Raw genomic sequence first — 19,041 nt, forward strand, 5'->3', positions numbered from 1 at the left:
AAAAATTTTTTGTTCTGTCTTAACTTGAGCAGGAAAACAAAAACCTGTTATTATGTCACAAAGCAACAGTTCAAAAACTATATCAGTTCAATAATTTCAAATTCACTTCCACTTCGGTTTTGACTCTTTAATTTTCCTTTTCCAATTTTCAGTCATTTCACTTAACTTGAAAAGGTTGAAAACCCAAAAGGAATTCTTCTTTTAGGCTATTTTGGAATTTGTCATGTAGACAATTTTGAGAGCTGTTTACAGCATTTTTGCTGAGAAATCTCTCAAGCTCAACCCTCTCCCATAAATAAATTCAGTTTTGACAAATGAGCATTTTCTGATAGGAAAAGTTACCTTGAGGTATTCCCTGCCAACCTTAATTATCAGAGTGAGGCCAACACATAGGATCTTAGGCTGTGTCTTTTGACATATTTTACTTCCCTTGTGGCATCAGCTCTGGAGAAAACAGCTTTTCATTAAAAAACCCACAATCTAATCCCTAGGTTTATTGCAGAAGAACCTGAAAACATGAATCCTAATGGCTAGAAAAACAAGCAGAATAGAATCCAGGATTTTTACATCGTAGTATTTATTTGCCATTAAGACAATCTCACAACTCAGGGGAACGCAGTTATTGTTGAATATGGAAAAGTTGTGATAGATGCAGCAGGAGCATCTAAAAATTAATTCTATCTCAAGAAGTATGTACATTTGGTTTGTGATTGTGGCACTGGGTTTTTCAAAGGAAAGTATCTAGAAAAGAGTCCCACCAAAAACAGTTCTCTTAAAAATTGCTACCAGTGTTGTAAACAGTATGGAACTAGTATGAAACTGAATTTGAAGGGGGAAAGGACTAGACACCCTGGCTGTATCAGAAATAATGTGTCCAGCAGGACCAGGGCAGTGACTGTCCCCATGAACTTGGCAACTGGCACGGCCACACTTCTGATCCTGTGTTCACTTTTGGGTGCCTCATGACAAGAGAGACATTGAGGTGCTGGAGCATGTCCTGAGAAGGGCAATGGAGGGTCTGGAGCCCAAGTCTGATGAAGGAAGATTGAGGGAGCTGGGGGTGTTCAGGTTGGAGAAAAGGAGGCTGAAGGGGGACTTTATTGCTTGCTCTCTGCAACTCCCTGAAGAAAAGGTTGCAGTGAGGTGGGGATCGGTGTCTCCTCCCAGGTAACAAGACCAGGCCAAGAGAAAATGGCCTCAAGTTGTGCCAGGGGAGGTTTAGATTGGATGTTGGGAAAAATTTATTCACAGAAAGGATTGTCAAGCACTGGAAGAGCCTGCCTAAGGCAGTGGTGGAGCCACCATACCAAGAGGGATTTAAAAGATGTGTTGATGAGGCACTTGGGTACATGGTTTAGTGGTAGACTTGGTAGTGCTGCATTAATGGTTGGATTTGATGATCTCGAAGATCTTTTCCAACACAAATGATTCTATGGTTATATGAATATAGGAGGGACATTTAACATACAGAATGATTTTCTGTAAAAAATCCCCCCATACACAGAGCTCATATTACTGTCATTTTACAAAGCCCCAGGGGAAGCAGTTCAGAGATTATGTCAAGCTCTGGGGTAGGTGTGCCCCAAAATCTTGCCGTTAAGTCTAAGGCACCTACTGTTTTTTGTAGAATTCTGTGGGGCAGATTAACTTGGAACTACATAGTTGCAGTGTTGTAGTCATGTAGCCACTCTGAAATGGCTGACTGTAATAAAACATTTAAGTTACTTTGCCATTTTGCTAAAACAAATCTGTATGTCATTTGTTTAGTTGCAAATAAATCTCTAGGCAAAACTGTGTAAACAGAACTGCCCCTCTACAAAGAGAAAGGTTATCAGGACATTAATTGGTAGCTAAACTTGGGATATCTGAGGGGACGAAAATCTGGAAGCAAAATAAAAAGAACAAACATCAAAGATAAGAAAAGAAAAAAGGTTTGGGAATTACAATTTCCATCTATGCTAATGAATTAAACATACCCTGGACATAGGGGTAGATTGGCAAACTAAAGCTTATGTCCATTTTATTAAAGATTGGAAAACCTCATGGTGATCGGGACACCGAGAGAGGAGATACCTATTGCACTGGTTTTGACTAGGATAAATTTCTTTACAGTAGCTACTATGGGTCTGTGTTTTGGATTTGTGCTGGAAGTGGTGTTAAAAACACGGGGATGGTTTCATTATTGCTGAGCAGTGCTTACACAGAGTAAAGGCCTTTTCTGCTCCTCACTCCATCCCTCCAGTGAGGAGGCTGAGGATGCACAAGGAGTTGGGAGGGGACACAGATGGGACAGTTGATCCCACCTCACCCAAGGGATATCCCAGACTACCATGTGGCATCATACTCAGCATGATGTAAAGCTGGGGGAAGCAGATAGAAGGAGAGGACATTCAGTGTGATGGTGCTTGTCTTACCAAGCCACCCTTATGTGTGACAGAGTCCTTTGTCCTTGGGATGGTTGAATATCTGCCTGCCCACGGGAAGTGATGAAGGAATTCGTTGTTTTGCTTTGCTTGCATAAGTAGCTTTTGCTTTTCCTGTTAAACTGTCTTTATCTCAGCCCATGAGTTTTCTCACTTTTTCAGTTCTCTCCCCTATCCCACCTGGGGGTAGAGATTGAGCAGCTGTGTGGGGTTTAGTTCCTACTGGGGTTAAACCATGACACACATTCACTGATGGCAAGGTTGTGAAAATGTTAATTAATTTAAATGTCTTACCTGTCATGTAACATTTGATATCCTGAGAGTTGCTAATGGGGTTGTTGTTTTTGAACATATACAGGTTGAAAGGCATTATATTATTGCTACTCAGATGCTTCCACATATCATGGTCTGGACTTGTCCACCGACCCGCTAGCACATCATAGTCTCTCCGTCCCATGTGGATAAGCTTTGTGAGGGGGTCATACAGTCCTCCGTGGTAGCCAATGATGATCTGGAAGTTGGGATTTGTGTCCATATAGATCTCCCCATATGCTGTGTACAGTATCTGCTTGATCATTAAGCCAGTCCCGCTGAAGACAGCCAAAGGGGTGCCAATGTTATCGCAGGCTATGTAGAATTCATCACCGCTGCTGAGCTCCATTGCAAAGAGGTGGCCTTGGAGGTCATAGTAAAGGGAGGTGATCTCGGAACTTGAGTGGTTGTATAGATGGGTGACCTTGGTTGGGTTGGTCAGATCTGCGTAGAAGAACTGCAAATGATGACCATGGCTGGTTTTGCTGGAGACTCTCCTTCCTAGGCCATCGTAGCGGTACTTCACACTCCACCCACTAGCTTTATTGTAGGCTTTGATGAGCAGGCCAGCTGAATTGTACTCAAAAATATCATTGCCCCTTTGCTTCAGGAAGCCATCTTCATCCATTTTGTACTGTACATCCCCCAGTCTAGTAATCCTATCCCTGAGGTCATACCTGAGTGGTGTAAGGCGGGCACTATTCCCTGGACTCAACAAATGGAGGTTTCCATTTAGGTCATAGCTGTAACGCCAGAGCGGCTTGTCATTGATAGACACTGTCTGCAACTGGCCATCAGCATCATATTCATATGAGTACCTAGTTGTGTTTGCATAAGGGCCAACCTTCAGCTCTTTCTTAACCACTCTCCCCATGTTGTCGTACTGCACAGTCATCCAGTACATGAGAGACCGGAATATCTCATACTGCACCTCCTTCATTCTGCCATAGGCATCAAAATGTTTAGTGTGAGTCATGACAGCAGTGGTGATAATCTGGTTGATGTCGTAGTAAATTACCCCAAATTTACCGAATTGCTCGGTTTTGCCTGACACGTCATCATACCTGTAGAGATCAATGGGTAAAGGTGTCTCGTTGATGACTGCTTGCATGCTGGTCACCCGAAAGCTGTTGTCATAATTGTAGTCAAAGCGTGCGTTCACCATTCCTTCCTCAGTGAAGCGGAAGATCTGCCGATCAATGAGGGGCCCTATTTGTCTGTACCTGATTGTGCAGGTGAACCCTTCATTCTGCAAATTGATGGTCTTCAGCATGCCAGCAGTTTCATCATAAGTGAAACTGATCTTTGTGGTGTCATAGAGCATCTCAGCTAACTTGGACAATTTTCCATACTTGTAGATGACACGTCTCCCTGTGCCCAAGTACAAAGTGTGGAGGAGCTGCTCATCCTCTGTGAAATCCTGAATAACCGAGGCATTGCCTTCTGGTGGTCGGTAAATGTTCCTGTAGTAGCCAATGGAACGAATGGTTTCCAAAGTCTGACGCGCAACGTTGGGCATGGTCACTGATGACAACCGGTCGTTCTTGTCAAACTCAAAGATGTACTGCCTCTGGCTGTGCAGGAGCAGCACCATGGACTGGATGGGAAGAAGAAAAGAATAGATTATATTCCCGGGTTTTGAGCAAAATTATACTCTTCAATCCAAAGAGCAGGGCAATTGAGACAAATCTCTGCACCCGCAGAATTAAACAATGAGAGGTAAGCAGCTGCAGAGCACATCAAATATCCCCGAGCAGGAGTGGGTCACAGAAAGAAGCAGTCAATGCAGTGAGGAAGGTCCAAGTTCAGAATGCTCAGTAGTTCCAATCAATACCCTGTAGCTGACTGTCTCTACCCAAATTGCCTGTGCCAATAGCTTTTACAGACTAAATAAATAAACTGGTAGACCTACTTAAACATGCTTGAAAAAGTATCCTCCAACACCTTCCAATGCTGAATTAATTAATTGTGTTCCCTTATCCTCTGTTATCCTCCTACTCTCAACTTCTGTGTACATGCTTATTTGTTTTGGGAGTTTTTTGCATATAACAAAAAATCCACTTAAGTTGCATAATACAAGGAGTAAGTCAATATTTGTTCCTTTTTAAAAGATATGGTACCACAGTTTTCCTAAACAGTTTTAGAGATAAATGCTATAAAAAAAATCAGGAATAAAAAATTCCAGCCCCAGGTATATAGCATATGGATCTATAGGTCACTGGGCAGTGTAACACTGAATGGTAATACCCAGAAAAATTAAGTCCCACACAAACCTACAGAGTGCAGACTGCAGAACACACTGCAAAGTGTGCTACAACAGTGTGGCTGGATTTATGCCCTGTGCTTTTTAATTACATGTATTTCCTACGAAGCAGGAATGGCCTATGTGAAGAATGCAGGATGTCAGACTGTATGGGTTGTTTTCACATGGAAAACTCCAGTGGAAATTTCTACTATTCACTCTGATGACTTTACCTAAATATATTTTATACTGCAGTTAACTCAACTAATGAAAACTGTATTTAAAAAAGTGCAGCTGAACTGATGTCAAAGGAGTAAAGCCCAAGTGCTTCAAAGGCATTGTCTCTGAGTGGTAAGAGGATTCTTACCTTCTCCAAGTAAGTGTAGCTCCATGATTTGCCATCAGCAAAGATCCTGGATGTAATTCTGCCAGACTGGTCATACTCCATCCTTTCTGACATTGTGCCCCTCTGAATCCCTGCAATGTGTCCTCCTGGGGAATAGGTGACATTGACCCCATTCAGTCTGCTGCTCGGTGACCAGAGACTGGGCCTCCCTGCCTGGTCGTAGAGGATGCGGAGCGTGAACTTGCGGTGGTCATCATAGATTTTCTCTGTCCTTGTCACACGATCAAAGTCAAGGGACAGCAGGTTTCTGTTGTGAACCTACAGGAAAGAAATGGAGAATTAAGAAGTTGGAAACAGTTTAAATTAGAAAGACCAGCCTTTTTTCACCGAATACCTCTTTACATGACACTGGAGAGTATCCAGCAGTTCACTGCCTCTGAATAAGAGGCAATTTTTAAGCAAAGGGTTGTCCTAACATTGCTTCTGTTGACTTTGGTGAAGAAAGAGGCAGAAGAATGGTACTTCTGAAATGTCACAAGAGTGAATGAATCTTGCCCATATCCCAATTCTAGGTTTAAGACTGCTACAGCAGATGTAACCTACAGAACACAGAATGACAATTTGTTGCAAGGAATATTTGCAAGGTACTCTGCTTATCAATCCTAGGATATAGGGTCTGTTGCTTTCATGCACATCAAAACCCAACACTTGTAGAAAGGAGATGAATGCTGTGTCAACATAATGGCAAACAGAGTCTTTCTCTGAGTTTACTGCAGGCATTGGAAATTAAGCCTTTCCCCTGAGATGAAATGAGCTGTGTCGCCAGGTGAAGAAGCTTCAAGAAGAAGTGAACAGGCTACATAGTATTCAGGCGAATGAGCAAGAGAGTGATCAATTATTTTCAGAAGCGCTACAGTCTCAAGAATCTCAGGAGTCTCAAGCCTCCACTGTAGTGGAGAAGCAGGTGGACTCAGACCCCTGCAGGGTAATTAGTCAAAGGACTGTTAGTCAAGGGTTTGTTAAAGATGAGGGCTGGAAGTGGGTCACTGAACAAACCAGGAGGAAGGGTCCTCCTCCTCAAATTTTGACAGGTAGGACTGGAACAGGAAAGAGATTCTGGAACTAGAAGGCAAGGCAACACATGAGGTGGGAGAAGATTCTTCCGGGGTCGCGGGGGCCTCCTAAAACAACAACACCTGTGCCCACATCAAGATCTCCTCTGTTAACAGGAAAAGAAGAGTAGTTGTAATAGGAGACTCCTATTACAAGAAGTTTCCTTAATGCAAGTTTGCATACAATACAAAACTGGAAGAAGCTGCTGACTCCCTCGAAGGCAGGGAGGTCCTGGAAAGAAACCTTGACAATTTAGAGGACTGAGCAGTCACCAACCATATGGAGTTCATCAGGGGAAAGTGCTGGATTCCACACCTGGGGTGGAGCAATCCTGGATGTTCATACAGACTGGGGAATGAGATGCTGAAAAGCAGTGCTGGGAAAGGGACCTGGCTGTCCTGGTCTATGGCAAGTTGAATATGAGCCAGCAGTGCCCTGGCAGCCAGGAGGGCCAACTGTGTCCTGGGGGGCATCACGCAAAGCATCACCAGATGGTTGAGGGAACAGATTGTCCCATTCTGCTCTGCACTGGTGTGGCCTCACCTTGAATATTGTGGCAGTTTTGGGTGTCACAATATAAGAAATATATTACACTATTGAAGAGCAACCGAAGGAGGGCAATGAAGATATTTGAAGGGCCTTGAGGGGAAGCCGTATGAGGAGTGGCTGAGGTCACTTGGTCTGTTCAGCCTGGAGAGGGGGAGACTGAGGGGAGACCTCACTGCAGTCTACAACTTCCTTGTGAGGGGAAGAGGAGGGTCAGGCACTGATCTGTGGTGTGCAGTGACAGAACCCAAGGGAATGGCCTGGAGTTGTGCCAGGGGTGGTTTAGGTTGGATATTAGAAAAGGTTCTTCACCCAGAGGGTAGTTGGGCACTGGAACAGGCTCGCCAGGGAAGTGGTCACAGCATCAAGTCTGACAGAATTCAAGAAGCATTAGGATGATACTCTCAGACACATGGTGTGACTCTTGGGGATGGTGCTGTGCAGGGCCCGGAGTTGGACTCAGTTACCCTTGTGGGTGCCTTCCAACTCAGCATATTCTGTGATTCTGTGAAAGATGGAGGCCTTGACCACTGTAGATTTTGCACAGAGCAGCAAGTTCCCTGTAAGAACTGGAGTTTTAACTTCATTGTCCTGGGGTTATTCAGAGTGGCATAATTATACTCCTCATACCTCCAGTGCCTCTGCATTTCCAAAGATCAAAGGTATCTACTTCAAAGGTAGGAGCAGGAATACATTTTGGTTCATGGATTGCAGTTAACAGCAATACAAAAAGGAGCTGATAATACAACTCATGTTTAGCCATATGTGCAACAAGACTTACAAAGCTGCATCACAATAGAAGCAAAGTACTGAGCAAGTATGAAAACCAACATTACCAGTATGAGCTCACCAGTGAAGACAGCTCTTTCTCCATCTCACCACTTCCAAACCTCTTTCAGCTGGTGAACCTCTCTTTTCTAGAAAGGTGCAGATTGTTCTTGGATGAATTTCAAACTCCAAAGAGCTGACTTGATTTTCAGTGCCCTTTGCAGCCCTTCAGCTGCAGTCAATAAACCATAATTTGCTGTTTCCTATGGGGTCTTCAGACCAGTCTAAAACCACTACTCTATGCTGCTTTGGGTAAAGCTGACACTCCTAACTGGATGTGCTCAAAAAATGTCTGGATATGGCATTAAGGACATGGTCTAGTGGTGAACATGGTGGTGGTGCTTATTTTGGTTGGATTCGATGACCTTTGCATGGCTAGACTTGATGATTTTAGAGGTCTTTTCCAACTTGAACGGTCTGTTTATGATCCTATAATTCTATGACCTGAGCACTGTTCTCAGACCTGCTCCAGCTTTGATCTTGGCCATTGCTTTAGGGTGTATGACTGAATTCCTCCTGTATTTTTGGGGATGTGGGAGTATTTGAGAGCTAAACAGTGAGAGGAAGGATGGGATCAAACAAACAGAGAAGAGGTTCCTCAGCCCTGGAAGAACAGGAGAGGGAAAAGCTGGATCACTGCAGTGTCTTTGTGTTGCAGGGGCAGATATCTATGCTGAAGCCTAGAGAACAGGGACACCATAAAGTCAGAATTCAGAAGGTATCTCAGGAGCTGGAGAGAAAAGGAATTGGTGCTATGATGTAAGTATGAGGATGATGGAAGAGAGAAGGCAAGTGCAACAATGATTTTCAACTTATGAATAACAATGCTAATAGGTGGGTATGACTTCAGGAAAAAACCATTGTGGAAAGGTAGACAATGCTCTAATTAAATACACGTGAAATAGAACGCAAATGTGTAATGGTAGAGAGGAGAGATCAGCCAACAGCCCACTGTAACAGGGAAGCTGGAAAATAAACAAAAAGGTATTAAAATTCTAAGTACAGAAAAGCAGGAAGGAATAGCAATCTCTGCCTCCCATCTATTCACAGAGAGCTCCAGCCTGGCAGCTGCAGCTTCTTCTGCTCCTGATCTTTGCCAAGAAAGCTGGAAAGAGCTCTTCCATGGCTGGGACAGTAATGTAGTATGAAGGAGGCCTTCCTGAGCCACATATTAGCATCAGTGTCATTCACTGGGCTGGAAGGACCAAACAGAAGGTCCCTGGATAGTTCTTAAGCTCAGTTCAACTCTCTGCATCCCATTATTGCTGTCCTAAGTTGTTTCACCCTCCATAAGCTCTGGCAAGCAATGTCTGTGGGACTAGTTGGAACCAGTCACCCCTTTCAGGAAACTTTTTTAAAAATGATTTGTCTTCTCCTGATCTCTCTTGCTGTAATGTCTCATATCTGAGAAGTACTGCAGTGCCAACATTCACCCCTCAATGTGATGGGCAAAGTGAACCCTACCCTGTCAGTAGCCTCTGAACAGGGCCTAAATGTTTCTTATCCTTGTTCAAGGGCATGCCTTGAATAAAAGTGAAGTTTCAGCAGAAGAACTGACAGGGTTGCAGGCTTCAGTCCAATAACTGTGTTTTATGGTGAGCAGCTAAATAAGGTGCCATCCTCCATCTCGGAGACCTTATCCCGGAACAGGGTCTGAAAATCTCCTGCAAAAAGGTTTTGCCCCCTTAGAGCGTTTGACAAGGCTTGTGATCAGCAACGAATCAAGACAGGGTAAATTTAAATCCACAGTTCACAGTGGATTTGACATCCCATCTAAAATGTGTGAGAGACTAAATTTAACCCCAAATTCATGTTGCACAGTATATTTATAAATCTCTTAGCTTGCTCTGGAAAAGAAAGAGCATAAACACATCACCACCTCTGATTCTACAGTGCTTCCTATGGCACTCCTTTAGCTTAAATGATAATTAAACAGAATGCATTGATCTTCCCAGCACAAAAAGGGGAGAATTCTCATGAAAATACCTTGGCAATCTTCAGTGGAGGAGGGCAAAAAATACTTCTGCAATGAGAACTCCATGAGCCAACACCACCCGTGTGATAAATGGCTGTCTACAAAGCAATTTCCCCTGTGAATTGCTAAAACCCTTGGGGTGGCCATATCCAGACCTCAATGTCTTGCAGAAATTGTGCAGATCATGCTGGACCATCTTCATTAGTCAACACACCAGGATTGGTTAGCACCATATCCCTCTCTGATCACATGGGTTCTGGGGATTATCGGGGACACTAGCTCTTGATGCCACCATTAACCTGCTGCCAAGGTCTTAGGAAAAGCAAAGTGACTTATGACAGGAGTTACCATGGTTAAATAAATAGAAGAGCTGAGCCAGCAGCTCTGTCTCTTTTGGCTGTTCTATTTGTTCCACTGTCAAGAGATTATTTTACATCCTTCTTTATTGAAAAACTCAAGTTTGTTTAATAAAAAAAAGGGAAGGAGCCCTGTTCCTTGAAGCAGAGTTTACCTAATACTCTCACTGCAGATGGAGTCTGTGTTGCTGTTGGCCAGTGATGGGTGGAATTCATAGGCAGCCAATTTGGAGAAATATTCACTGCTGGCTGGGTGGATAAAACATCAGAACTTTTCATGGGGGGTGTGGGACAGGAGAAGGGAAAAGGGCTGCCTTAACATACTTGTGCTGTTTACAGCTGCCTGGTCAAGCGCAGAGCCAGGTCAGGATTGGTGGGACCAGAAAAAAGTCATGAGGGCTGGCCTCTTTCCCTTCATTCATGCAAAAGCCCCTACCTTTTGCCTTACACCTGTAATAAGGAAACATGTGTATTGTATTATTTCCTAGGGAGGGTCAAGGAGGCAGCTGTGAAACTGGTCTCCAGTCCCCAAGGACACTATGCAACCATGGGAGGAAGAGGCACAACTCATAAAATGTGGATCCATGTGAGGGCAGCAGAAAGGATCACTCTTTTCAAGTGTCCAGATCCTGTTCTCCTCACTTCAAAGGCTTCATGGAATGATGCTGCAGCCTCTTTGGGATGTTCTTTCCCCATGGAGCACTGTGTCTTTGCTGCTGTTTCATGTGAGCAGTAGGGTGAGGGGAGAGGGAAAGTAGTAATTTAGTCACATACAGCAGAAAATTATAACTCATTTCTCAAAATGAACAAAAACATGTTGAATTTAACTTCCCTAAGTTTCTCCCTTGCCAGGGAAAGAAGCAATTATTGGTGTGAAGGCAGAGGAGAACACGACACAGAGAATATGGTAAATGTCGTGCAATCCCCAGGGAGGCAATTAGCACCTTGCAGGTTTTTGTATTAGGGGTGCAGATGCTGCCATGCAGGTACAGACAGGAAGCTTTAAACATCTTGAACACCTTCAGCTACTTTGAACCCCTGAACAGGGCCATAACTGAATCCTTCAACCATGTAAGACGCACTTCTGCTTCACTAGAAGGGCACTGATAGGCTCAAAATGTGAGTAAATTCTGGCAGATTTATAGGGATACAAGTAGCAAGCCTGAAAATTCATTTTGCAAGTATTTTTCCAACTGTAGTACAATATAAACCAAAGACACATTCTGTGTTTGAATCTACTGCAAAAATTTTGGAAGATAAAATGGACATGGACAGCTGAGCTGTGGCTAAATGAGTGGAAACTGCTTTGAACACCAAATAGCTATCACATAGTTGCAAATTTCATGAGGCTCTCTCCTTTCAGAAGAACACCCATTTTGTTGGTTATTAAAATAAAATAAAATTAAAATAAAATAAAAATCTCATGACAAACCAAACAAAAAGGGGAATGACAGCTGATCTGCAGATATACAGCAGTTCACACTGAAGAAGCAGCTTCAGTTTTCACTACTGTTTGCTGTTTTTCTCCTGATAACAAAATAAGAGGCGATCAACACAGGGGAAAAAGAACAGAGGCTGAGGTGGGGAAGGTGAAGAGAAATACTTGTCAAGTGTGAGCAAGGAGAGACGGGAGAAATCACACCAAGGTGGCAGGGGTCATGCAGCAGGGAATAAGGAGAGGTGAAGAGCAGGGCCTGGGAAACATATATCCTGAAACCAGAGCATTGATATTTACTGCAAAGTTTAAGTGTGAATAAATAGCTGCAGTCCTTTTGCTGTGGTGGCATTACAGGGCACTAAGCGTTTTTCTCAGAGGATCTGAATTTGCCAGGTGCTGAGCAGCTTCCTGGGAACAGCTCATCAGCCTGTGACTCTGAGACTAGCAAGGTACAGGGTGAGTGCACAGGACTTGCTATTACAAGTTCCCAACCTTGCCAGCAGTTAGCAGATGAATTACAGGCTTACTGGGCAAGATCTTTAAACAGCCCTGACAAGTATGAGGTGCATTGTGTGGAACAATGTTTTCAAAACATATCACTCTCAAGCACAGGAAGGTCCAGGCACTCATGGAGGAAAGAGTACTGTCAGGCTGGAGCTGCTTGTAACACTTCTGGGAACGATGGCAATTGTGGTGCAATGCCTTGAGAGCCCAGCTCTTCAACAGCTTCAACAGATCAGCAAATTTCAGGAATCTAGAGATTTTTCTGAGACTGCCCAATGAACAGTAATCACAGAATCACTCAATGGTTTGGGTTGAAGGAGATCTTAAAGATCATCTAGTTCCAACCCCCTTGCCATGGGCAGGGGTATCTTCCATTAGACCCGGTTGCTCCAAGCCCTGTCCAACCTGGCCTTGAACAATTCCAGGGATAGGGGATTCACATCATCTCTGAGCAGCCTGTGCCAGTGCCTCACTACTCTCACAGTAAAGAATTTCTTCCTAATATCTAATCTAAACCCTCTCTTTCAGTCTGAAGCCATTCCCCTTTGTCCTATCACTCCATAATCCTGTCAAAAGTCCCTCTACAGCTCTTTTTGAGCCCCTTTAGGTAATGGAAGGTGCTCTAAGGTCTCCCTGAAGCCTTCACTTGTCCAGGCTGAAAAACCCTAGCTCTCTCAGCTGGTCTTACTATGTCTAGAAAGCTCTCAGTGCTCTGTTCTACTACTGTCAGCAGCACAGGTAGAAAACACCTACACTAATTGGTGAGGTATTTTATAGTTATGACTGTCCCTTGCTTGTTTAAACAGCCTGAGACCATGTTAAACCTGCAGTGCCTGATGCAGAGGTCTTGTAGTGACATCGGCAGTACTACCCATGATGGCTAAGGGAACATCAGCACATAAGGAGACATAAGGATATATTCCAGTCACAAAGGTTGCGTGACTGAGGATGAACAGCCAGTTTTCTGTCCTGCAGCTTCATCTCTATTGCAGACTATACAAATCAGCCCTGTCCCTTTTTGCCATGAGACTGGGGACAGACGGGATGGGAACCGGAGGCCAAAACTGCTCATGATTCTCACTTACCCTCAGCCGACGTCCAAAGACGGTGACCTGCCCTCTCGCTTGCTCCTTCCTCTGCCTCCACTCCACAAGATTGAGGCCATTGTCGATGGGCAGGGTGACATTCCTCTTGCCCACCGTGGGGTTGACAGTGCCAGCCAGGAGATGTGGCTCGGTTTGCAGGGCCACCTCCATGCCGTTGGCAAGCATCAGTCTGAGAGAGCCATCAGCACCGATGTAGTAGCTGTTTCGGACTTGATCTGAAGATAGAAAAGGAATCTTTGCTGACCTTTGATGATACAGCTCCAGCTTTTCACTCGTTCCCTCAGTCAGCCTGCATCAACATTTCCAATGGTCGTAAACCAAATGCACTCTGTTACTCACCTGTCCCATTCACACTGAGCAAAACATTGGTTTCATCAAGGAAAGTAAATATGGACAATCTCTTTTTCATTCTTATGACGTTTCTGCACCTCAAAGTCTTACAGGAAGTTTTACACAGGTTAAAAAAGGCAACAGTGAAAAAAATGTGTAATACCTTATCACAGGACATGGGTTCAAACCTCTTCCTCTAGGCTAAAACACTGGGTGGTGAGATATTTTTTTTAAATCAGTCTGACTGAAAACTTTCCATGCTTTTATATCCTAAAGATCCCAATTTCATAATAATATATGAAAAAGTGAGGCCACCTACTTTCCTCAGCTTATTCACTGTCTCACAAATGACAGGAAATTGCACAGCGAGTTAATGCTAACCAGTTCCCTAAACAACAGCCAAACTCTTTCCCTTGGGAAAGCTTTCAGGAGGCAACTGAAGTCCTCATGTTTGGAGAGAAAGCAGAGGCATTAAGCTCCCACATGTCTCCATACATCTGGCCTCAACTAGCTCTTGAAAGATCAGTGGATGCTGAGGCCAGTGTTTGGGAGCTCAGAAGTGGAACAGAAGAGCAATCTCTCTTCCACATCCTTCAGGAATCAGGCAGGCTGAAAGCCCATCCTTTGAATCTCCAGCTGGCATTTCTCTCTGCAGAGAGGAGCTCATGAAGGCTAAGAAAGCATGAGACTTGTTCAGTGCAGAATGGCTTTAAAATCATATTATACAAAGATTGCCTTATCTGAAGCTCCTCAAAAGCTGGAAAATATTACTATTTCTGTCTCCCAGGCTGCCATAAATTCCTAATTGTGAATAAAAACACCCATTAAAAATTCAAACAAAATGTTTTTCCATTCTAAGGCAAGTTCACTGATTGCTCTGCTGCAGCTCAGCAGGAAAAAAGATCACAGAGAAATTATCATCTCTCGACCGGATGAAACAGATCAGGAAAGAGCACAGTTTGGTATAATTAGGGAAGGAAATCTGACACCAATTGGTCCTTTTTTGTGTGGGTCTCATCCTGCTCCTGGTTGTAGCCAGCTGGATTCCTGCCACAGCGACCTCAGCAGAACCACCACTCAACTTTCTGTACACAGTAGTGATAGTGTGAAACTGCGGGAGCACAGGATTTTGTCATAAACATACAGCAGTGACCAACAACGCAGATCCAAATATTTTAGCTCTACCAATGAGCATGTAAGTTGATGGTCTTTGACATAGCCTCCAGTCAGATAAACCCCACTCCATGACTGAGTCTGCAAATGGAGAGTAGAGCCACAGTCAGATGGCTGTCACACTTTTCCTAGATGCTTGGTTTAGCAATAAAGTGTTAGGAGATGAATTTTAAATCAAATCAGTGAAATATCCCTGCATAGATAATATATTCCTCCCTCCTTTATCCTTCACCAAGAAGCAGGGGAAAGCTTGAAGGTTTACATGAAATTCATCAGACATGTGATGTTCCCTTTGAGTTACATAAGCACCACAGAAGGGTTATTGTCACCAGGACTGTGGGGGGAATCTAAATCCTCTACTTTCAACATTTTCCCAAGAGAAGACTCTTCCCTGGCTTTGGAAGGCATTTCTCAAGGGCTACATGAAATCCATGAGCCATTGGATGCTGTATTTTAGGCTGCTTTGGCTCTAGGGCACTCCTGCCCTACTTTGGCATTGCACAAATGCTCACTTTGTCACTAGTCCAGAAGACAAAATCCCACCAGGGTGCTGATGTGCCTGTTGCAGAAGCTCATAAATCCATCCTACAAGAATTTGTAACCTTATGAAAATGTCTTCTCAGATCTCATCTGTTCCCAGTGTGATCCAGGTTTCCTGAAAGGTTCACCAAGAATTTGGCTCACCGAGTCACTCATCTGCAACATTATCCAAAGCTTCATTTTAAGATTAATTTCTTCAGATACAAACAGTTTAATAATTCTATACTTCTGAAGATGGTTAAGCTGTTTGTAATTCTGCATGTCCTAATGGCCAGAATGTCCCTGTGCCAGAGGGCAGGACAATGAGAGAATTGACTGTGGCAGCATTATGTAACTGTGCCTTCAGTGCTAAGGGTTTAAATCACATCACAGTCAATTTTCTCACTGAAGGGCACCCAACAGTGGTCTCTATTGCTTAATTAGGCTCTTGAGGTGATGCCAACCTCATGTCTGTGCAGTTGCCACGTCTTAATGTGAGTGAATGGGATGGGGTGGGTCTGCCTTGTAGGCTCAAGTAAAGAATACTGTGTTTCCTTACAGGAATAATAAGGACACCTTGAGGGGGCTGGCACCCTCTCAGCTGCCCTCTCTAGAAGGAGAAAAATCAGTGCTCAATCATAACAGGCACTTTCTTTTAGGAAAGCTGGATGTTATGGGGAGGGGGAGGGAAATGTGTGTCCCAGAGATGTGGGAACAAATGTCACTAAGGAACACGCTTGTCTCACTTGGAGCAGGTTGTTCCTTACAAGGTGAAAAGATGTTTAACACCCCATTGTCATCAGGCACAGACTAAATGAAATCTGTAAAGTGAGAAAAGCAGAGTCTGAAAGTTTCTTTCCTTTCTCCAAGCTCCAGGAAACAGGGGTGATAGCTCATCCTGATCCTAAGGAGGCTTCAGCCTTCAGAACCTGGAGATCCAGGCTAGCATTGTTTGTGCAGTACAGGATCTACCCCCACCAGTACTTCAGCACAGCGATTCCCTAATATTTATTCTTTTTTTTCTTCCCACTTCATCACCTTTCCTCCACCTAATCAGTCCTCTGCTTCTCACCTTCTCACCAGAGGCAGAACTGTGCTCATTTCCCACAGCCTCAAACTGGTCCCACCAGCCCTATGCTGGCTGTCCACTTCTCTTTTCTCCTTTCACCAGCCCTTTAGTTCTAACGCAGACCTACTGGGCACAGGCATGGTCATTTTTTGGATGCTTCTTTGTGGACGTTTGAACAGCCACTGAACAAAGAATCAGCTGGAAGCCTGTTCCAGGAGGAGAGTAACTGTTAAGTTAGGAGCCATCAAGAGACTGAAGCAAAGGGGTTGGCTGGAAGTGCAGTTCGATTTATACAACCCTTTTAGTTACAACAGTAATGGTAATGATGATGGAGGACTGTACTGCATGAGACTGCACTGCAAGGGGATCGACTGGGAGTGCAGAGAAACAGCTGCAGAGCAACTGCTGTGCTTGGGAATGTGGCTGAGGAGGTGTGAGTGTGTGTCTGTACCAGCACGTGGGGAGCTCTCGGGCACTGGGGATGCAGGTGATGTTTGGTGCTGGGATTATCAAGATGATTTCTGTTTCCTGACCGTGTGCAGCTTGGTCAGGAGAGGGACAGTGGCCCAACTCACCTTGGAGCAGGGTGTAGAAGGCTCCTGATGCTGACAAATTGGTTGTTATCGTGACATCATCCTTGCTGGAGGTTTCCACCTGGACGTGCACAGAGCTGTCGGTATCGCTGCGGAAGCTGCTCACTTGGCCAGTAGGGAAGGTCACGTTGGTCAGACGGCCAAAGCTGTCGTACCTAAAAGGGAAAATGGAGTGAAGTCAACAACATCAACAGAGAGGTGGGAGGCAGGAATCATCCTATAAAGCAGAGACCAAGTCTTCAAGTCTTCATCCAGATTTCTCCCAGGGAAAAATGCATTGTCACTCTGTCAGACTGTCCTGACTTTTTCTGGCTTCATGAGAAGAAAATCACAGCTTTTACATGAAGAAAATGCAACAAAGAACAGAAAGTGACTAAATATGCATTAGCCTATATTTTAACAATATTTTCCCAATTCTTCTCACCTGCACCATGCTTCTTGTTTATAAGAGTAACTTTATTGCTCTTCCACTATACTGTGACTTAGGAAAAATCACTGGCCTGTGAATCCTGTCTATCAGAACCAGGAGTTTCTGAAGGTCAGAAACTATTTTGTCTCGCTGTGTCCTGAGCTTTTCAGCAATTTATTTTTCTTACTTTTTTCCCTGATCTTTTTTAAAAGCTAAATGTTAAGATAGCATCAAGGCTCTGCCAGATTGGTCACATCAGGTAAGAGAACTGTCCTTTGTGAACATGGTGTAGAGCCCTGAGCACAGCTGAAACCCCAGTGTCTTCCTTTACTGTTCCTGGGACCATCTGGAAGGACTGATTTAAAAGTGTAAAAGAGCAGACCAGTTTTCACCCCTACTGTGTCCTTGGCTTTTCCAATGAGGAAACAACATAAGCGCCATCTGGGAAGGTTTCTGTGATGTGGACACCCATGTACCAGGACCCAGATGAAATAAGCTCCATACATGCAGGTCCCACAGCAGTTAACAAGCTGGGGGAGTTATTTTTTGATAAAAAGATAAGCAGACACTTGTGTCTAGAGGCCTCCTGAGTTGACAGAGCAAACTCACCATCCTGCCTCTCATTTGTGGCATTACAAAATGAGTGCCTGTGGGTTCCAGACTGAGGTAAGGCCAGAGAGACCTTTGCAGCAAGGCTATTGTAGTCTGAAATTGAGGGTGGCAGGAAGCTCTACTGGCATATCTCTGGAGGGCTGTTGAAAGTTCTGATAAGATGGGACCTTCAGGGAAGGGATATTTAAATAGTTAGGGAGAAACAATAGGAAAATTCCAGCAAATCAGTCAGTGATAAATGTTTGACTTTTTTCAAGTCCTGTCCATCTTTTAAGAATGGTTTATATGATATACAAGAAGATGATGTTATGGAAACATATCACTTGGGGATGCAAAATGAATGCTTGGTGAGCAGAGAGGAATGTTTTCCTCCCTATCCAGTGGTGAGCCTTTGATGGAGCACAGTGTCCAGTGAAGAGCACCGTTCCTCAGAATGACAAAGTAATGTAAATGATACACTGAGGATAACAAGCTTAGAAAACACAATCTAAGAGGCAAAGACAAAATAAAAGAGTTGATTTAGAAGAGGGAAAACAAGGAAATGGGAAAATACCACCCTGACAGTGGATATTCTGAAGCAGGATATTTGTCATGTTTGTCATGTCCATTGAGGATGTGACAAAAAGTAGTCCGTTTGAATGAAAACAAGCAAAATTCAGGTTAGAAGCTTTAGAATATTTTCGAGGCCCATGGCTGCTCCAAGGAGAGGAAGAGGTGGAGCACTGGAAACCCCACTGCCCTACTCTTTTAAGAATAGGGGAGGAAATGTGTTAGAGGGGATCTGGATATAGATGATCAGACCTTGAAGGCAGCAAATGGTTGAGGAGCTCCTGATGCTTCTCTTTAGGATTAGTCTGAGCTGGGGAATAAGAAATAAAAACATAGAAAAAAGAATACAGAAAAGAAATAAGAATAAGGAAATAGATCCCATCTAATAGCAAACCACACAAACCAAACAAAAAGAGAAGAGAAGAGAAGAGAAGAGAAGAGAAGAGAAGAGAAGAGAAGAGAAGAGAAGAGAAGAGAAGAGAAGAGAAGAGAAGAGAAGAGAAGAGAAGAGAAGAGAAGAGAAGAGAAGAGAAGAGAAGAGAAGAGAAGAGAAGAGAAGAGAAGAGAAGAGAAGAGAAGAGAAGAGAAGAGAAGAGAA

The 19,041-nt window shown here is 43.8% G+C and overlaps 1 protein-coding gene across 1 annotated transcript in view; it reads right to left on the bottom strand.

Annotated features, from left to right (window-relative positions):
* TENM4 (teneurin transmembrane protein 4) overlaps positions 1-19,041 on the bottom strand; it is a 268,706-nt gene that overhangs the window by 15,471 nt on the left and 234,194 nt on the right. Inside the window, exons 25-28 of the mRNA XM_027901301.1 lie at positions 16,856-17,028; positions 13,169-13,404; positions 5,345-5,641; positions 2,718-4,332 (exon numbers count right to left, since the gene is read on the bottom strand). Coding sequence (XP_027757102.1) covers positions 2,718-4,332; positions 5,345-5,641; positions 13,169-13,404; positions 16,856-17,028 — 2,321 coding nt within the window. The remainder of the gene's footprint in view (positions 1-2,717; positions 4,333-5,344; positions 5,642-13,168; positions 13,405-16,855; positions 17,029-19,041) is intronic.

This window comes from Empidonax traillii, unplaced genomic scaffold (assembly GCF_003031625.1).
Source record: "Empidonax traillii isolate 1590-97213 ecotype Southwest subspecies unplaced genomic scaffold, ASM303162v1 scaffold771:size604852, whole genome shotgun sequence".
Lineage (NCBI taxonomy): Eukaryota > Metazoa > Chordata > Aves > Passeriformes > Tyrannidae > Empidonax > Empidonax traillii.